General features: G+C 44.7%; 1 protein-coding gene across 1 annotated transcript; it reads right to left on the bottom strand.

Annotated features, from left to right (window-relative positions):
• Positions 1-3,606: 3,606 nt before the first annotated feature.
• MCM3 (minichromosome maintenance complex component 3) lies at positions 3,607-14,903 on the bottom strand. Its single transcript, XM_040427205.1, has 17 exons — positions 14,684-14,903; positions 13,684-13,796; positions 13,397-13,605; positions 10,520-10,650; positions 9,811-10,049; positions 9,625-9,733; positions 9,393-9,546; positions 8,644-8,775; positions 8,345-8,553; positions 7,937-8,111; positions 7,237-7,363; positions 7,014-7,164; positions 6,545-6,685; positions 5,717-5,820; positions 5,448-5,515; positions 4,562-4,631; positions 3,607-4,258 (listed from the first exon to the last, which is right to left on the bottom strand). Exons 1-17 carry the CDS (start codon positions 14,765-14,767, stop codon positions 4,060-4,062), a joined length of 2,415 nt encoding a protein of 804 aa, XP_040283139.1. The 5' UTR covers positions 14,768-14,903; the 3' UTR covers positions 3,607-4,059.
• Between the last annotated feature and the right edge of the window lie 6,619 nt (positions 14,904-21,522).

Below are 21,522 nucleotides of genomic sequence, written 5' to 3'. Positions count from 1 at the left end.
GTCTAAAACCTTCCTGGACACCTGATGTACCTGTGTGCCAAATTTTACGATTGTAAGTGCGACTGTGCAGATTACTTTGGTGGACATACATACACTCAGCTTTATATAATAGATATATATACACATACACACACAAAATACTTGGCCACTAAGGCCAAAACCAGGCTGGGGTGGACTTGCGACAGACCCTTTCCCAGTGGGCTAACATGCAGACCGCCATCCCAGCCCTCCTCACTCCTGCGCTGTGGTATTTGGATCTGCTGGGGCGTTTTTTTTTGCTGCACTAGGATATTGCTGGTCCCATCTACTTCTGCTGTCCCAGATATACCCGTGTTGCCCAACCTTCTGTCAATTTGGACCCACCTACAACATAAAGCCAGTTTTAGTTTTTTTTTTTTTTAGGGGCCTGTCAACATTGTCAGTCCATCCCTGCCACGGGGTTAAGTAGGAGACTAGGGGTAAGCTTAGCAATGTCATCAATAGTGGATATCACACCACTCCTCAATAAGGGTGTGTGTGATTGGGTTAGGTTTATGGTCGGCGTGGGCAGAATAGCCATGATTTAGATGAGGTAGTGACACACGTCCCATCCACTCACTTCAATGAGAGTCCCTGGGGGGGAAAAAAAGAGATGGATGGATCTCTCTTGTGAATATGCTATGGAATTAACCCTTTTAAAGACAATTTAGGCTACAGGAGTTTTTATATTCTTATGTCATCGGTCAGACAATAAATTACAGAACGTAAACCGCAGAGGTATCTGTTGGGTCCCACCTCAGGTGCTTATGCTGGACAGCACTGGTGCTAATCCTCAGTGTAAAATAACCAGCACCAATGATAGCCATGCTGGGGCCATCAGTGATGTGACAAAAGGAAGTCCTCGTCCCTCTGCAGAACCACACCCTACAATGATCACAGCACAGAGGGTTAAACAGCTTAAGGGAGATTTCTCCAATCACAGCTGTTAATGCTCAAATCACAGTCATCCTCCAGGATCGGGGGTAAACCCGCATACATGTAGGCAGGGTGTGGGAAGGAAACCAGTGACATTACATGGCGAGGGATTATAAAATGGGGGCCAAAGGATCTGAACTAACATCCCCAGATAACAAATCTGATCACACGGATTGGCTCATAGCAAATGTGGTGCCAATATTAAAAAAAGGTCCAAAAACAGAGCCTGGAAACTATAGGCCGGTAAGTTTAACATCTGTTGTGGGTAAACTGTTTGAAGGTTTTCTGAGAGATGCTATCTTAGAGCATCTCAACGGAAATAAGCAAATAACGCCATATCAGCATGGCTTCGTGAGGGATCGGTCATGCCAAACTAATTTAATCAGTTTCTATGAGGAGGTAAGTTCTAGACTTGACAGCGGCGAATCAATGGATGTCGTATATCTGGACTTCTCCAAAGCATTTGACACTGTACCACATAAAAGGTTAGTATATAAAATGAGAATGCTCGGACTGGGAGAAAACGTCTGTATATGGGTAAGTAACTGGCTCAATGATAGAAAACAGAGGGTGGTTATTAACAGTACATACTCAGATTGGGTCACTGTCACTAGTGGGGTACCTCAGGGGTCAGTATTGGGCCCTATTCTCTTCAATATATGTATTAATGATCTTGTAGAAGGCTTGCATAGTAAAGTATAAATTTTCGCAGATGAAAAGTAATAAGTAATTAACACTGAAGAGGACAGTATACTACTACAGAGGGATCTGGATAGATTGGAGGCTTGGGCAGATAAGTGGCAGATGAGGTTTAACACTGATAAATGTAAAGTTATGCACATGGGAAGGAATAATGCAAGTCACCTGTACATACTAAATGGTAAAACACTGGGTAACACTGACATGGAAAAGGATCTAGGAATTTTAATAAACCGCAAACTAAGCTGCAAAAACCAGTGTCAGGCAGCTGCTGCCAAGGCCAATAAGATAATGGGTTGCATCAGAAGGGGCATAGATTCCCGTGATATGAACATATTCCTACCCCTTTATAAATCACTAGTCAGACCACACATGGAGGACTGTGTATAGTTCTGGGCTCCTGTAAACAAGGCAGGCATAGCAGAGCTGGAGAGGGTCCAGAGGAGGGCAACTAAAGTAATAACTGGAATGGGGCAACTACAGTACCCTGAAAAATTATCAAAATTGGGGTTATTCACTTTAGAAAAAAGACGACTGAGGGGAGATCTAATTACTATGTATAAATATATCAGGGGTCAGTACAGAGATCTCTCCCATCATCTATTTATCCCCAGGACTGTGACTGTGACGAGGGGACATCCTCTGCGTCTGGAGGAAAGAAGGTTTGTACACAAACATAGAAGAGGATTCTTTACGGTAAGAGCAGTGAGACTATGGAGCTCTCTGCCTGAGGAGGTGGTGATGGTGAGTACAATAAAGGAATTCAAGAGGGGCCTGGACGTATTTCTGGAGTGTAATAATATTACAGGCTATAGCTACTAGATAGGGGTCGCTGATCCAGGGAGTTATTCTGATTGCCTGATTCGGGGAATAAATTCCTTCCTGACTCCAAAGTGGGGAAAGTTGGCTTCTACCTCACAGGTTTTTTTTTTTTTGCTTTCCTCTGGATCAACTTGGAGGATAACAGGCCGAACTGGATGAACAAATGTCTTTTTTTGGCCTTATGTTACATTACACGATGAGAGACTCCAGTATGTCTGCAGTGAGAAGGCTAGTAGTAATCACATTGTGACTGACAACTAGGGGGGCTACATAGGTGACCGGATGTCCAAAAAGGCAGTTCCATGAGAGCAAAAACTCCACATAAGGACATCAGTACTGGACGGTTTTTAACCCAAAAAAATCAGCACAAACATCCTAAACTTCTGCCTTTATTTGGCAAAATTACAAATTATCAGTCAATGTGCAAGAATAAAAAGGCAGAAGATAAAACTTTACAACTGGTAAAATGCATATATACAAGTAAAAGGGTCATAACAGCAACGCGATACAAAGCGGTATTAAAATGTACAGGACGCTTCCAAATCTCACACAAACTTAAAAATAAGTCTTAACCTAGCATGTGAAAAATGTACAGAACATTTCCAATTGAAAATCCTGTAAATAAAAACTTGAGTTGCAGAAAATGCCATGGGGTTGTCACCCAGACGTTTCTAAGGGCTCATGCACACAAACGTATTTCTTCCGTTTGTCATTTCAAATGGGGCTTGAACAAAAACAGAAATTACTCAGTGCGCATGTCTGTTCCAAAAAAAAACATACCGCAAAATACATATGGTTGTGTGCATGAGCCCTAAGGGTGATTTTAAAAAAAGGTGCAACTCTCCACAGGAGGACAGATTCTACACCCTAGATTTAAAGGGACGCTCCAGGAAAAACTGATACCATCTTATGCTTAGTGATGGCACTGAGGAGGCGAAGCATGACTCAAATTCTAAGAAAAATTCATGTCCCGCCCCATTACACCTTGCACTAGACACAGGGGGTCATTTACAAAGACTGACATTGGCAGAGAAAGCTCAGGATTCATCAAATTAGGCGCACCTCCAGCAGTCCGTGCACCTGGAGTAAAAACGACCTCAGCCCCTAACTGGAGTCGTTTTCACGCCTCTTAGCACGGCTCGACGACCCTGCCCCCACCACACCCCGTCACTCCCAACGATGGCATGAAACACCATGCAACAAACATGGGAATTTATCAAGTCGCACAACAGGGTCTTGCAACTTTTTGCGCCAAAACTCAGCCGTAGCGCTCTTCGTAAATGACCGTTTTCTTTGGACTGTTCCTTAAACTGCGGCCCTCCAGCTCCAGTTGCAAAACTACAACTTCCAGCATGCCCGGAAAGCCTACAGCAGGCAGTGATGGGAGTTGTAGTTTTAAAACAGCTGGAGGGCCGCAGGTTGAGCACTCCCTGCTTAAACTACACGTAAAGTGTAATGCAGTATAGACACTTGTAACAATGTAGAACCTGCTCTACATTAAAGCGTTTCCCACACAAGGGAAGCAGAACACGGGCGACCATCCAACACCCTGCGGCCACTCATTCTGCTTTTAACATTAGTCCATTAGATTAAGAACACAATGTTTTCAGAAACCATGATATGGTTCGCTTCCTCCATAAGCTCCAGCGCCGCCTTCACCTCCCCATCTGAGAAGGGATTCTCGTTATTCTTGTTAATGGAGGTCATGAGACCCGGCATGGCGATGGACTGGGCGTGGGCCGTTTTGAAGGCGTCGAGGAGGGCGGCCTTGAAATCCTTCAGTCTGGAAAATTAAATGGGGCAGAATATTAGTGGCCACAGAAGCAGCAGAATTTCTAGTCTTCGCTTCAATAGATTCTCATAATGGGACATGCACATGGCAGACATCTATGCATGTGCATGGTATACATCAGCATGTGTACGTGTAACGGGCATCCTACATGGGCAGCCCTGGGGTCCTTCAGTGGAGATTCTATATTAGTATATATTGCACCATTATTTGCTTTGATTGTGGCACAGAACAGGTTAAACAGGGCTCCGAAGTTTCTCTGATACAAGATTATCGATACTGTGGTGGAAGACTCACCTCTCCCCCGACAATCCAGTCTCCTCAGAGGATTCAGCTTTTTGGCTTGGTTGTGGCTTTGGGGAATGAACTGTAATTGGGAGACAAAGTGAGAAGTGAGGCTGGATATATTACGCCATGTCACACGTAGAGAACTGCATTACAGAGAACGTGGGAAATCCTAAACTACACAGCTGCATATACTTCATGTATACCTTATCGACTCCACCCAGAGCTGCAATCCCAGTTCTCCCTGGCACATGGAAGGCATAGGCACTGGCACTATGGTGGACACCCCAGTAGCTTAATAAGATCCTAAACTGCACAAGGGCAGAGCATCATGGGAGATTTTCCTGTCTCTCCCACAATACACTTAAAGGGGTATTCCGGTTGGTTAAAGTTATCCCTTAATCACAGGATAGGGGATAACCATCAGATCGGTGGGGTTTTCTACCACTGGGACCCACGACCATGAGAACGGGGGCCTCGTATCCTGTAGCTCCCCTGGAACTGCCGGTTGGGCATGCATGTGGCTCGTCCATTCATTTCTAAGGTGAGCTCTGTACTCTGCCATCTCCAGAACTCCCATACAAATAAATGGAGCGGCTGCAACGGTCATTTCAGGGGGGGGGGGGACTACAGGGCACGGGCCCCCCTGTTCTCATGATCAGTGAGGGTCCCAGCTGTAAGTAAACCCCCACAGATCTGATATTTATCCCCTATCCAGTAAATAAGGGGTAACTAACAATCCTGAATACCCCCTTTAAGCTGGAGAAGTTCTACAGACACTGAACCGCCATGACAGACTGCAGAGTACAACTTTAGTGCAACTCCTCTACAAGTCTATTCAATGACAGCAAACAGGCTTAAAACACATTTCAAGATAAATCAAAAAGCAGAGACTTACCATCAGGAGTCTCTTCTGCATCGCTGAATTCATAGGGGTCATGTGACTCTCCTTCCGTCCCCGTTTTCCTACAGGGAGAACACCTTTTAGTAACCATTCACATTAATCTGCCTCAAGTTTTAGTAATGAAATCCAACATGGAGGAAGAGGAACCAGCATTTAATGGTAATGCAAGATATCTAAATACTGGTATCACAAAATGGGGCCCAAGGCAGCCGCCACTATCTCCCACCCAGAACACAGCCATGTTATAACATAAGAGCCCCTACCGCTTCTTCCTGGTTTTCCTGTCCGTGGACGCTGGCTGCTGCTGCTCTTCCTCTGCATCAGAATCCTCGTCCCTCTTCCTTCGTTTCTTCTCTTTCTCCAGCACCTTAAAAGCCAAAATGTATTTCCTGGTGTTTAAGACAATTTCTACATAGAAAAACTCCACTTCCAAAGTCTGAAAATTACAAAATTTGACCAAAAAGTCACCATCTGTATCTATATAATGTGACAAAGCTGAAACAGTGACACACGGTGGCTGTATTATGTCGGTACTGCGCATTAGACATGTGGAAGCAACAGTGACACATGGTGGCTGTATGTGGGTACTGCGCATTAGACATATGGAAGCAACAGTGCCACACTGTGGCTGTATGTGGGTACTGCACATTAGACATGTGGAAGCAACAGTGACACACGGTGGCTGTATGTGGGTACTGCGCATTAGACATGTGGAAGCAACAGTGACACACGGTGGCTGTACATGGGATACTGCATAGTTGAGGCATCTGCTAGTAAATGGTGGAGAGGCGCGATACAAGATGTACAGTAAAAGTACAAAGTGTCGCTGCTCTGTCAATTCCCCAAAAAGGTCAGTTTTCATCTCTCCAACTCATTTATAGCAGAGATACGCTACGCACTGCCCCCCTATATTTGTCTGGTACAATTTCACACCGCGACATCACCGAACACACTGCCCTTTAATGCTCATTTTTAAAAAAGGCATTGTGAAAAAACAGCTATTACAAATCGACCATTTTGCCATTTTTTTCCCACCATTGTGTGAATGTAGCCCAATATACTAGAATGGGTTCACCACAAAACCGCCTCACCTTCTTGAAGTAAGCATATTGGACAAGTTCCACTGCCGCCTCCGCGTCCTGCAGCTGCACAGTTTTGCTCATTCGCACTTTAGCGTGAGCGGTGGACAGACGGATCAGGGTCTCCAAGGTACGAGCAGTCACCGGAGAAGTCTAAAAACAAGAGGGGGGGGAATTGGATTAGCATTATACATCCTGACAGGACACAAAAACAAGAACGTTCTCATTCACCAACAGCAAGCAGAGATTGTGAAATAATGAATGAACCTTTCATTAATACATTTAACCATGTCTGTTCGCATTCACCACTAGGGGGAGCTCACTTCATACACATTTATAATTGGACTCTGAAGCTCCCCTAGTGGTGGTCCAGAAAAATAATATTTTAGCTCTGTCCCTTATACAACCCCTACAATGCCATGCACACAGGTGGCGGAGCCAGGGGACATATGGGGGCAGCACTTTTAGCTCCAGAACTCACCCGGGCCACGTCGCTGCTCATCTGGTCCTGGCTCCTCAGACGAGAATACTCCTCTGCAATGTAATTTGCAGCTTCGGAGGTGAGCACTGGCTTGAATATCTTGGCCACGTGGATGTACTTGCGCATGAACTCCACGCTAACAATCTTCTCCCTGCGCGATAACACTATTAGCTCCATGCAATCACTAGGGGGCAGGGTTGTCCTGCACCTTCACACGACTTACCGCTTTTTCTTCACGCCATGCAGGAGGCTGTCGTGCTTCTCGTAAACCTGCAATTCCTGCTGCTCCTCGTGGCTGACGTTGGGGTCATTGGTGGAGAGGATGTCCACAGAACTGCCCAGGGGCATGGCTAGAAAAAACAAGTCGACAGCTGTAGTAGTTATAGTGCCAAAGACTGCAGAAAAGAGACTAAGGGGTCTTCCGGCTCCAAGTAAACACACTGCGGTGTTACAGAACTAGTCATCTCACAACGCTCCAGTCACTGACAGCAGGCATAGATGCTGAAAACATTAACTGAACGAAATAGAAAGTCACATCACGGGAGGATACAAGGAAAGATTCAGCAGCTAGGTGTCCATGTTTCTAGTCACTGAATCAAGCAGAGCTAATTTTTTTATCATCTTCATTATGAAAAATAAAACTGAAAATCAAGGATTACAGATTTTTTTTTTAAAAGTTGGCTTTATAAAATTCCCGGAAGACCCCTTTAGTTAGAAACATGCACTGTGGGAACTACAACTCCCAGCATTCAATGCCAACAAGTGTACCATCGGAGCCGGTTAGCACTGCTTAGTGCCATTTAGGACTACAGGGGAGGCATCAGCAGGCAGTAGCCTAACAGGAAACCACAACATGATGAATGCAGCTTTGGAAGTGACCGGAGTAGAAGCCAAAGCCTTAGTGTTGAGTTAAGCATCCTCACCATCTCCATCTTGTTCCCCGGTGGCCCTGTAGCGGTGCATACGCAGAACGTGGTCAGAGATCTCCCTGTCCTGCTCTGGATCCATCAGATCCAGCATGATAAACAGGAGATCAAAACGGGAAAGCAGCGAGTCCTGAAGGCCGATGTTGTCCATGGGGGTTTTGTACTGATCGTACTGTAAGCAAAAAAAATAAAAATCCGGAATGAGTGTTAACATGAACAAACCTACAAAGGGCTCGTGGGAAAGCTGGGTGATGACCAATATGGCAACACAGCTTTTCCAGAATCCAGACAAGCAATTTAGCGCTCTAGGAACAATGGGTGATAAACGTTTTTTTAGTGGTGCATAGACTCGCATGTACTCTCTGCAGCCTCTGCAACTCTGATAACCAGTGATCAGGGACTCACCCTTCCATAGACGGGATTGGCTGCAGCCAGCACACTGCAGCGTGCATTCAACCTGGCGTGAATGCCAGCTTTAGCAATAGTGACCCGACCCTGCTCCATGACCTCATGGATGGCCGTACGATCCAAGTCAGACATCTTGTCGAACTCGTCGATGCAGACCACGCCCCTATCAGCCAGCACCATGGCACCGGCCTCCAATCTTCTCTCCCCTGGTTGTAGAAGACATAAGCCATCAATTAAAGGCAGGTAAGTTCTATGATACTGGACGACCATGACATGAACTAGACATTCGTACATACCCGTCTCCTGATCAGTAGTCACTGCTGCGGTTAAACCCACTCCTGACGACCCTCTGCCGGTGGTGGCGATAGCGCGGGGGGCAGTGCACAGCACGTACCGCAGGAGCTGGGACTTTGCTACAGAAGGATCACCTAAACAAAGATAAAAACAAAAGGTCAATGATCTTGAAGTCCAGGGAATGGGAGTCATAAAATGGGGTCTGCACCTGGGCATTACAGTAGGGGGGGGGGGGGGGGGGGCAGACCACACATTCACATGCCAAGCAAGACAATGCTGTAGAGTCCAAGGGGCTAACTCTTTTGGGGATGGCAAATCATTTTTGGAGGGTTGTGACCTGGAAACCCATCAATAGAGTGTTATGCGCTGCAAGCCTCAAGCCAGGACAAAAGAAATAAAAACATTTCCAAAGTTGTTTTTTTTTAATTGTAAAAACACAAGATAAACTATATAAATGAGGTTTCCCTTTACAGAATGAAGTCAGAAGATCAGTTTTACTGCATAGGGAACATCGCAAAAATAAATCCCATAAAACCTTGGAGGAACTGCATTTTTTCTCCAATTTGACCCCAATTAGAATTTTTTCCCAGCCTCACTACGTCGTATGCATAGTAATAAAGTAGTGTCTGTAAAAAAAAAACAAGCCCTAATATGAGCAAAAAGGATTGCTGCGTCATCGGGGAAACTGCTCGTAGACAGCCACAGCTAACAGGGCTTCAGAGCTGCTGTCCGTTTTTTCGGATCACCGTACCTATCAGCAGCAGGTTTATGTCTCCTCGGATCCTGGTTCCGTTCTCCAGAACCTTCTCCACCCCTCCCAGGAGCATGCACAGGATGGCCTTCTTAATGTACAGGTGGCCATGAATACTGGGGGCCAGCGAGCGGCCAAGCTGCTCAAACACATCCTGTAGAGAAGTAGAAGACGGCAGGTGAAGGACCACTACTACTCCCATCAGAGTACACACACCATGGCAGTGTCTTACCTTGGAGTGCGTCTTGCTGAACTTCTTAATTTTGTTCAGGTCGTCGGCGGAGAAGACCGGGGCCACCTCCTTGCTCATTTGCACCACGTTGCAGGCGATCATTACAGTCCTACACAGAGACAGTTTAGAGGAACCTTCCAAGGAGCCCTGGATGTCAGCCATATTGTTGGAGAGGGGGATCGTTACCTGAAGGAGCCCGACGTGTAGCCATTATTCTTGGACGGCAAGCAGCGGTAGGTCCCAATAATCTGCACGCGGTCCCCGGGTTTCACCTTGTCCACCAGGTCATCGTCCAGGATGATGTCCACAGAGCGTGGCAGCTGACCGGCAGGAGCCTTCTCCGGCATCTCCTGAATGCTGATGGTCTGGTGGTCCTTGTACAGGGAGAGGCCGTACTCTGTCTCTAGCGGGTTGTTCTCCTCATCCTGAGTGAGCACAATAAGTAAAAACATAAAAACTCAAAACTAAAAAGGAAAGCAAAAGGAGAAAAAAAACACTGAACAGAAAAGCAGCCATTATTAACCCTCTGTCAACCAGTGATGCGTTTAAAAGCGACCACTGCAAGCAACATGGCACTGTCTGCAAGTCAGAAGTGTGCTGACATCTAGTGGTCAGTTGGAAAACTGCATGGTCACTATACCATACAATTTTATGCACTTATATAGTGCTAATATATTCCGCAGCACTTTATAGACACAATAAAAAACTATGCTTCTATATACTTCTCGACATTTGCCAGATCTGTTTGTAGTCAGTGAATAGACACCTGATCACTTCCAATCAGGTTGTCCAATTTCCTTTTTTTTTTTTTTTTTTTTAAAACTCAACTTCCCAAAATGTTTAGGATGTCTGTATTCTATATAAACCTTACAGAGGAGCAGATCATGAGTCGTACCTTGGTGGGATAAATGGCGCTGGACGGAAACGCATCCAGACTGGTCATGTCCGTGTACTTCCGCTCTATCGTCTTCTTTGTTGCTGGGCAGTAATGGACACTGCGCACCACCTTAGGGCGAACCAGGGAACCTGAATAAAATGGTATAGGAGCAGTATTATAGTAGTTATATTCTTGTACATAGGAGCAGTATTATAGTAGTTATATTCTTGTACATAGGAGCAGTATTATAGTAGTTATATCCTTGTACATAGGAGGCAGTATTATAGTAGTTATATTCTTGTACATAGGAGCAGTATTGTAGTAGTTATATTCTTGTACATAGGAGGCAGTATTATAGTAGTTATATTCTTGTACATAGGAGCAGTATTATAGTAGTTATATTCTTGTACATAGGAGCAGTATTATAGTACTTATATTCTTATACATAGGAGGCAGTATTATAGTAGTTATATTCTTATACATAGGAGGCAGTATTATAGTAGTTATATTCTGTCCATAGGAGCAGTATTATAGTAGTTATATTCTTGTACATAGGAGGCAGTATTATAGTAGTTATATTCTGTCCATAGGAGCAGTATTATAGTAGTTATATTCTTGTACATAGGAGCAGTATTATAGTAGTTATATTCTTGTACATAGGAGCAGTATTATAGTAGTTATATTCTTGTACATAGGAGCAGTATTATAGTAGTTATATTCTTGTACATAGGAGCAGTATTATAGTAGTTATATTCTTGTACATAGGAGCAGTATTATAGTAGTTATATTCTTGTACATAGGAGCAGTGTTATAGTAGTTATATTCTTGTACATAGGGGCAGTATTATAGTAGTTATATTCTTGTACATAGGAGGCAGTATTATAGTAGTTATATTCCTGTACATAGGAGCAGTATTATAGTAGTTATATTCTTGTACATAGGAGCAGTATTATAGTAGTTATATTCTTGTACATAGGAGCAGTATTATAGTAGTTATATTCTTGTACATAGGAGCAGTATTATTGTAGTTATATTCTTGTACATAGGAGCAGTATTATAGTAGTTATATTCTTGTACATAGGAGCAGTATTATTGTAGTTATATTCTTGTACATATGAGGCAGTATTATAGTAGTTATATTCTTGTACATAGGAGGTAGTATTATAGCAGTTATATTCTTGTACATAGGGGGCAGTATTATAGTAGTTATATTCTTGTACATAGGAGCAGTATTATAGTAGTTATATTCTTGTACATATGAGGCAGTATTATAGTAGTTATATTCTTGTACATAGGAGGTAGTATTATAGTAGTTATATTCTTGTACATAGGAGCAGTATTATAGTAGTTATATTCTTATACATAGGAGGCAGTATTATAGTAGTTATATTATTGTATATATGAGCAGTATTATAGTAGTTATATTCTTGTACATAGGAGCAGTATTATAGTAGTTATATTCTGTCCATAGGAGCAGTATTATAGTAGTTATATTCTTGTACATAGGAGCAGTATTATAGTAGTTATATTCTTGTACATAGGAGCAGTATTATAGTAGTTATATTCTTGTACATAGGAGCAGTATTATAGTAGTTATATTCTTGTACTTAGGAGGCAGTATTATAGTAGTTATATTCTTGTACATAGGAGCAGTATTATAGTAGTTATATTCTTGTACATAGGAGCAGTATTATTGTAGTTATATTCTTGTACATATGAGGCAGTATTATAGTAGTTATATTCTTGTACATAGGAGGTAGTATTATAGCAGCTATATTCTTGTACATAGGGGGCAGTATTATAGTAGTTATATTCTTGTACATAGGAGCAGTATTATAGTAGTTATATTCTTGTACATATGAGGCAGTATTATAGTAGTTATATTCTTGTACATAGGAGGTAGTATTATAGCAGTTATATTCTTGTACATAGGAGCAGTATTATAGTAGTTATATTCTTGTACATAGGAGCAGTATTATAGTAATAATATTCTTGGACATAGGAGCAGTATTATAGTAGTTATATTCTTGTACATAGGAGGCAGTATTATAGTAGTTATATCCTTGTACATAGGAGCAGTATTATAGTAGTTATATTCTTATACATAGGAGGCAGTATTATAGTAGTTATAATCTTGTACATAGGAGCAGTATTATAGTAGTTATATTCCTGTACATAGGAGCAGTATTATTGTAGTTATATTCTTGTACATATGAGGCAGTATTATAGTAGTTATATTCTTGTACATAGAAGCAGTATTATAGTAGTTATATTCTTGTACATAGGAGCAGTATTATAGTAGTTATATTCTTGTACATAGGAGCAGTATTATAGTAGTTATATTCTTGTACATAGGAGCAGTATTATAGTAGTTATATTCTTGTACATAGGAGGCAGTATTATAGTAGTTATATTCTTGTACATAGGAGGCAGTATTATAGTAGTTATATTCTTGTACATAGGAGCAGTATTATAGTAGTTATATTCTTGTACATAGGAGCAGTATTATAGTAGTTATATTCTTGTACATAGAAGCAGTATTATAGTAGTTATATTCTTGTACATAGGAGGCAGTATTATAGTAGTTATATTCTTGTACATAGGAGGCAGTATTATAGTAGTTATATTCTTGTACATAGGAGCAGTATTATAGTAGTTATATTCTTGTACATAGAAGCAGTATTATAGTAGTTATATTCTTGTACATAGGAGGCAGTATTATAGTAGTTATATTCTTGTACATAGGAGGCAGTATTATAGTAGTTATATTCTTATACATAGGAGCAGTATTATAGTAGTTATAGTCTTGTACATAGGAGCAGTGTTATATTGGTTATATACATGTACACAGGTGGCAGTACATTATTAATATTGAGCTCAGATAACTATACTTACACTTGGTCACAATCCCCTCCACACACACCATAGCACCCAGGAACCGTGACGTTAGTGTCCGGGGGGTGACATGTCTCGCGCCAAAGCTTCCTTCCAGGCCAATATGGAACTCCTCGTACTGTTTGGCATAAGTGGCGTCAATGGAGGCAACAAAGTCCTTCAGAGCTCGTTTAAAGGCGATGAGTCCCTCGAAGGCGTTGTTCATGAGCCTGGGCAGATACAAGACATGAGGTGAATGTGATGTGAGGGGCTCGAGGTGACTGATTTCCCCCGCGCTCCGTACTTACTGGTGCGCCCTCTTCTCGTTCTTCCTGCGGAGATCATTGACATTGACGATCAGCCGGTACTGGCTGTCGCTGATCATGTCCCGCACTTTGCTCTGGTAAATGCCCTGATCTTCCTGCAGAACGGGGAGAGAAAAAAATATATAGGGTCATAACGGCCAAGTAATTAACTCTTTCTGGATGACAAGAACCTCCGATAGACCAGGTCAAATCCCTTATGTGGACGTCGACCCAGTTGTCTCCAGCCCTCCACCTGATGTGCAACTACTACTCCCAGCATGCCCAGGCAGCTAACAGCCACTGGTTGGAGACGACTCCTATGTCAGAACCACCATCATGCTTGGTGTTCAATTCTAAATCTTCAGCATCTCTGCTTTGTCAGTGAATAGAAACCTTGTAGGGCGTGAACACCACTACTGAAGTTCCGTCACAATCGCATCCACTCTAGACAGACATGTCAGCGCAGTTAAAGGGGTATTCCAACAGCTTTCTACAAAATGCTCATGGGGGGGGGGGGGGGGGGCTCAGCTTTTACACCGCCCACATGGTGCCTGCTCCTGCCAATCACATGCCTCAGCGGTAACGTCCACGAACGGCAGAGATTGGTGGTAGTAGTCATGTGAAGGATGCCAGCAGGGGCAGGATGTTTAAGAGGTAGGGGGTTATTTTCGACACCCCCGGAGACTGTCCAGACTAGACGCAAATGGAACAAACCCTCAGCTGCATGATCTCAATATTTTAGCTGCTGGATAGCAACTAAGAATGTTGCCATTCATTGTCAGCAAGCAGAGCTCCTGAAAGAAAGTGAGCTGTATTCATGCCTCAGTTTATCGCAATTTTTGTAGCCTGTATATTCTGAGCATGATGGGAGTCGTAGTCAGTCACGTCTCTGTGTTACATACTCTAGTAACCTAACAAGAAGCAGGACCCAGGTGAGGTCGGTGCAATTCTCGGCCGATCCCAGAGAGCTAAGGCAGAGCAGACACAATAGCCCCTCACCCACCTCATCGTCCAGGAAGTCGAGGTATTCGCGCTGAGCGTCCCGCAACTCCTGGTCGTCGACCTCCACAGTCCCGGGAGCCGCCATTCCTCTCGGTTTTTTATTTAGTGCAGTGAGTAGAGACAAGCAGGTTAGGAGTCCGCCGGGTCTCACGTTATGGCCGCTGACCGACTGGCGCGAAAATCCAGCGAGGCTCTAGTTTTCCCGCGAAACGCTCGCCAGTCCCTCACTTGTGATAGGATAAACAAACTGGCGCGAACTGCCCGAAAGCCAATCACGAAGCGAAGGGGGCGTAGCCATGAGAAGCATTCAAAGACTAGAGGGTAATGGCGCGCTGTGCGCAAAGACGGAAATGACGTACAAAGAAGCGGCGGATGTTCCCTCTGGAAAATGGTGGCGCCATGTTTGATGTGGGAAGAAAGGGCATATTTGTTATATATATACTTATTCAGGAGAATGAGGAGTAACAGAACATTATTTTTATGCAGTAGCAGTTAATGTTAAAATAGGAAAAAAAGGTTTGTGTTTACATTTTTTAATTTATCACAGTGGCTCAGACTGGATGATAAATGTGGCTTAGGGATAGCATATTTGTCAACAGTCCTGAATTAACAGGGACTGTCCCTAATTTTCAGAGACAGTCCCTGCAATTTTTGGGTATACCCCCTCCCATCTTTTGAAAATCAAAAAGAGGGACAATATGAGCTGCACACTATGCGCACCATGGCAATCTTTTCCATACTACACCACGTCTCTAAATCCGCCCAAATCATAACCATACACACCAAGTCCCCTTTATGTCCCCACATGGTAATTATTCCCCCTTTGTGCCAGCACACAGTAGTAATGCCGACATTGTGCCCCCTCCACAGTAGTTATGCCGACATTGTGCCCCCTCCACAGTAGTAATGCCGACATTGTGCCCCCTCCACAGTAGTAATGCCGACATTGTGCCCCCTCCACAGTAGTTATGCCCAGATGTGCCCCCTCCACAGTAGTTATGCCCAGATGTGCCCCCTCCACAGTAGTTATGCCCAGATGTGCCCCCTCCACAGTAGTTATGCCCAGATGTGCCCCCTCCACAGTAGTTATGCCCAGATGTGCCCCCTCCACAGTAGTTATGCCCAGATGTGCCCCCTCCACAGTAGTTATGCCCAGATGTGCCCCCTCCACAGTAGTTATGCCCAGATGTGCCCCCTTCACAGTAGTTATGCCCAGATGTGCCCCCTTCACAGTAGTTATGCCCAGATGTGCCCCCTCCACAGTAGTTATGCCCATATGTGGCCCCTTCACAGTAGTTATGCCCAGATGTGCCCCCTTCACAGTAGTTATGCCCAGATGTGCCCCCTTCACAGTAGTTATGCCCAGATGTGCCCCCTCCACAGTAGTTATGTCCAGATGTGCCCCCTCCACAGTAGTTATGCCCAGATGTGCCCCCTCCACAGTAGTTATGCCCAGATGTGCCCCCTCCACAGTAGTTATGTCCAGATGTGCCCCCTCCACAGTAGTTATGTCCAGATGTGCCCGCTCCACAGTAGTAATGTCCAGATATGTACCGACTTCACAGTAACTATGCCCAAATATGTTCTCCTTTCATAGGAAGTTAAAAAAAAAACAGTACATACTCACCTAGTTACTCTGATGATCTGCGCAGAATACTCATGGCGCTTGCTGTGTAGGAGGAGGAGCAGAGGCCGATTCCCGACCTGCCCCGCTCTTCATACACAGAACAGCAGCGCAATGTGTGAAGCGGGGAGAAGATGGCTCGCTCCCCATTACAATCAGCTGTCTCTGTGTCCTGTGGATGCTGAGAGCGGGACATACCGCAGCTGTTCTTGGACCACGGGAAAGCCACCGAAATCCAGGACGGATCTGGGTCAGTTGGGAGATATTCTTTTGGGCTGTCCCACTCGGGTTGGAGTTGTTCCCTGGGATAGGCCCATTTGTCCCAAATTTACCAACTGCCAAGTTGGTAATATAGTACAGGCAGGACACTTATCTCTGATTTTGTATGAACTATTGGTTCAGGGGCGTTCCCCTGGGTGGGGCCTACATTCCCCTGATTTTACCAACTCAAATATTGGTAAGTATGATTTAGTAAATCTAGGTCTTTATTATAGACAGTTTCCTCCAGGCTTGGAATGGTAATGTGCCTCAACAGGCAGATTTCCTATAGGTCAGTCTGGGGGGTTCCCTGACATGAAACTGCACGGATAAAGCAATTCCTGCAGTATCTGTGAAGTTTCTGAGGTTAGAAGAGCTGTGTTCACATGATGTCCTCAGTCCTCACAGGTCTTTCACCCACTGAGTAGTTCATCCAGAGTCCAGAAAACAACTGTAGAAATCCCCTGACACTTTCCCTCCATGTAGCTGTCAGTGTGGGAGGTGTGGTTAGGGGTAACAATGCTGCTGTCAGTGGGGGAGGTGTGGTTAGGGGTAACAATGCTGCTGTCAGTGGGGGAGGGGTGATTAGGGGTAACAATGCTGCTGTCAGTGTTGAAGGTATGGTATGGTACCCCATGCAGCTATCCATGGGGTAGGAGAGGTTGAGGATAACAGTGCTGCATTGTAAAATTTATTTTGCGCTGCAAGGAGGTATTTTGTGCAGCAGCCATTTGATCAGGTGTTCACTATTGTAGTGGTATAGCTAGCAAAATAATTTGTAGATCTCAGAATAGGAGAACCACCCACCCAGATATTCTTGTAGCTGGCCATAAAATCATTGATGCCTTATTTTAAAACCCAGAACACAAGGTCTGTATACACAAAACCAGGGGAGCAGAACAACTTCACTCAGAAGATACATTACCTATCATAAACCTTATAATAGCTTTTGAGATGTCCTCAGAGCCTCTAGTCCCGGTGGAGCCATTTGAAAGGACCTGCAGTAGGGGGTCATGTATTAAAAACCATACAGATGAAGATTCATCAAAGAAATACTGGACCTAATTTATAACTTGGCCGTGTGCTGCCCAGGATTGGAATCGGATCATCCACCAGCATCACCTGTGTGAAAGTCACCTCAATCAGGGCTCTGCAAGAAGGGGTAATTAAAGAACGCATCCCGTACTCACTCTAACCCCTCCATGTTTGATATGAACGTCTGCAGAACATTATGACAGGTTGGATGGAAATGGTATGACGTCGCTATGATGCCCACAGGAAAATTTATCTTAGTGGACAGATTCTTAGCCAAGCACTGACCTCATAAAACTTTGTCGTAAAAGGCCATTAGCATACAAACGAGCCTCAGTCATGACATCACAGGCAGGGGGGTTAGTGAGGACCTCTGCAGACCTTCTTAAGGTGTATGTGTCGCTGTAGCAAGTGATTATTTCTTTGAAGGACAGCTCAGATTAACTGGCCAGTTTTCCTGCTACCCCTAGGCAACCGGACTTCTACTGTCTCGTAACATATTAAATTGCGTTTCTTTTATCCCTTTTATTTTCAGATTGTTATTGTCACGGTGGGGAGTGGGGGAAACTCCCCACCGTATAATGAGGATAGATGGGATATGCCACTAGGCCTGGAACCGGGATCTGGGATCTGGAAATCTCCTAACGCCACCCTCATCCTATACCTGACCTCCTAACTGTATGAGTCGGCCTCGATGGTAGGGGGGCTCATACTCCGGAACCTGGGACCTACTGACCCTAATGATCCCTGAAATAGGAGTCAGGAACAAGAGACGACTGGTTCATCCATGACACTGATGAACCAGAGTCTCCAGCAGGCCAAGCAACAAGAAAGGAGAAGACCGTAGCTAAAACCAGATTGGCAGGTAAGCACCCAGTGCAAACAACACACACTGGAACAAGCACTCCAGCAGCAGCACACTGACTTGTGGTTCCCCCCTCCAGGAAACCCTCGGACCCCCTTCCGGAGGTACAACACACATGGAAACACCTTGCATTCATGCTGGACAAACAACACCAAAAGACCAGACTTTAAACAACAAGACGTACACCACACCCTGAACATAATCCCCAACCAAACATCAACACAGGTAAGTTAGAGAACAGAGGATACATAAGGGATGACAAACGATGTTCAACGAGGTGGCCCTCAAGCTGGACAGATGGGAAGGTCCAGGACGGCAGCATGACTCCAACTAAGGCTACTTTCACACGTTTGCGAGATCAGTTTCAGGGCTCTCACAAGCGGTCCAAAACGGATCAGTTTTGCCCTAATGCATTCTGAATGGATAATGGAATGGATGAATAATGCATCAGTTTGCCTCCAGTCCGCTCTGGAGGCAGACCCCAAAACACTGCTTGCAGCGTTTTGGTGTCCGCCTGACAATGCAAGGGCAAACGGATCCGTCCTGACACACAATGTAAGTCAATGGGGACTGATCCATTTTCAATGGCACAATAGAAAATGGCTATGTTACAGATAATACAAACGGATCTGTTCTGAACGGATGCATGCGGTTGTATTATTTGAACAGAAGCGTTTGTGCAGATCCATGACCGATCCGCACCAAACGCGAGTGTGAAAGTAGCCTAAAGCAGAAGTCAGCTCCGACCTCAGGCTCCATAGACCAGAACTATAAGAACCAAGAGGTCACACTCAGCTCCATCTTGCTCACACCTTAACCCCATACACACCAGAAATGGGAAGGTAGACAGCCTTAAGGGGAAGTGCACACGCATGCATAACAAACACGTTGCCACTAGCAACAAGCATGTGCAGCAAAAGTGTCACGGTCCACAGACACCAGCCCCTGACACAGCCATGACACTCCCTCCCCAAAACATAACAGGGGAAAAAAAGTGCAGATTCGGTGTCAGCACGTCCCTAAAAACTGCCGCCAGCACGCCAGGACCACCAACTAGGCCCCTGGCAGCCAGCCAATAAACTGTACTGAACACTGCATCCATCTCAGAAACAGTTCACACTCTGGGCAGCTGCCCGCAAGGATTCCCCAACCAGCAGCCAGCCAGTACACCAAAGGAATGCTGCCAGCAAACAGCCCAAGAGCAAGGAACCACTGAGAACGGACGAGGGAACACACCAACACAAGCAATGGTACACAACAATGACAACACCCGTTACCAAGAACCGCGCCAATAGCGGTAACTCCCCTATCACCCTCCCTCCGGAGGGCAAGCAAGTATGCCAGGAACGGAAGGCAATACTTGCTGCGCCCTCTTCCGAAGGCAACAAATAGAGTAGCCTTTGTTGAAAATAATGTCACGGTGGGGAGTGGGGGGGAACTCCACACCATACAATGTAGGTTGGCTGGATATGTCACTAGGCCTGGAAACAGGAATAAGGGGAGCAGGTCACCTTCTAACACATCCCTAAATCCTAGCCCTGACCTCCTAACTATATGAGCAAACCCTAATAGTGGGAGGGCACATACTCCAGAACCTGGGACCTACTGACACTAATGATCCCTGAAATAGGAGTCAGGAACAAGAGACGACCGGTTCATCCATGACATAGATGAACCGGAGTCTCCAGCAGGCCAAGCAACAAGAAAGCAGAAGACAGTAGCAAAAACCAGATTGGCAGGTAAGCACCCAGCGCAAACAATACACACTGGAACAAGCACTCCAGCAACAGCACACTGACTTGACTTGTGGTTCCCCCTCTGGGAAACCCTGGGACCCCCTTCCGGAGGTACAACACACAGGGAAACGCCTTGCATTCATTCATACTGGACAAACAATACCAAAAGACCAGACATGAAACAAGACGTACACCACACCCTGAACATAATCCCACACCAAACATCCACACAGGTAAGGTAGGGAACATAGAGGATACATAAGGGATGACAAACTATGTTGAACGAGGTGGCCCTCAAGCTGGACAGATGGGAAGGTCCAGGACAGCAGCATGACTCCAACTAAACCAGAAGTCAGCTCCAACCTCAGGCTCCATACACCAGAACTATAAGAGCCAATAGGCAACACCCATCTCCACCTTGCTCACACCTTAACTCCATACACACCAGAAATGGGAAGGGAGACAGCCTTAAAGTGGAAGTTCACACGTATGCATAACAAACAAGCATGCGCAGCAACAGTGTCACGGTCCACAGACACCAGACCATGACAGTTATTTTGCATTGTATTTGTATGTCTTTGTATTTTTACCTTGTGATAACTGTATTTTTTGTATGCATTGTCCTTTAGAAATTAAAACTTCACTTTAATAAGAGCCTTCTTGTGTTCTAAATTATTTCACAACCTCAGAAGAAGCATTATGTATATTGGTGTAGTAACCTTGTGAAGGCTGGAGACAGTAGTGGGTTGAGGTGGGCACTTGTGAGTTACCTGGTTTAAGGCGTCTTGTCCGCTTTATATGACAAGTGGTGGCAGCTAATATCCTTTAGATGTGGATGTCGGATAGCTAAAGGGGGAAGATTTAGTGCAGGGATGCTCAACCTGCGGCCCTCCAGCTGTTGTAAAACTACAACTCCCATCATGCCCTGCTGTAGGCTGTCCGGGCATGCTGGGAGTTGTAGTTTTGCAACAGCTGGAGGGCCGCAGGTTGAGCATGCCTGATTTAGTGTAACCCTGTGTCTCAAAGTAGCAGAGTGGAGGGTTGACATTAGAATCTGGGTGACCCTTTCCAAGCTCCCATCCTGAGTCTAAGTCATGATCCTGACAATGTAGAACCATTATTTTCTGTCTACCCTACGAAAGTATTATTATATGTCTACCACACGGAGGTATTATTGCGAATCTAGCTATGAAGGTATTATACATCCACCATCTGGAAGCATTATTATACATTCACCATTAGAAGGTATTATATGACCACTATATAGAGTTGTTATTCTCTATCTTCCATACAAAGTCATTGTTATACATCCACCATATGGAGGC

Source organism: Bufo bufo, chromosome 4 (genome assembly GCF_905171765.1).
Source record: "Bufo bufo chromosome 4, aBufBuf1.1, whole genome shotgun sequence".
In the NCBI taxonomy this organism is placed as follows: Eukaryota; Metazoa; Chordata; class Amphibia; order Anura; family Bufonidae; genus Bufo; species Bufo bufo.
The sequence above is the reverse complement of the archived record's forward strand: the minus strand, read 5'-3'. Positions and strand labels throughout refer to the sequence as shown.

Excerpts from the sequence above, each read along its gene's own strand:
- MCM3 (XM_040427205.1), bottom strand. The coding sequence starts at position 14,767 with ATGGCGGCTCCCGGGACTGTGGAGGTCGACGACCAGGAGTTGCGGGAC. Across the intron at positions 6,686-7,013 it reads TGAGCAGCGACGTGGCCCGG|ACTTCTCCGGTGACTGCTCG; the intron begins GTGAGTTCTGGA and ends TCTTGTTTTTAG. Across the intron at positions 5,516-5,716 it reads AGGAAAACCAGGAAGAAGCG|GAAAACGGGGACGGAAGGAG; the intron begins GTAGGGGCTCTT and ends TTCTCCCTGTAG.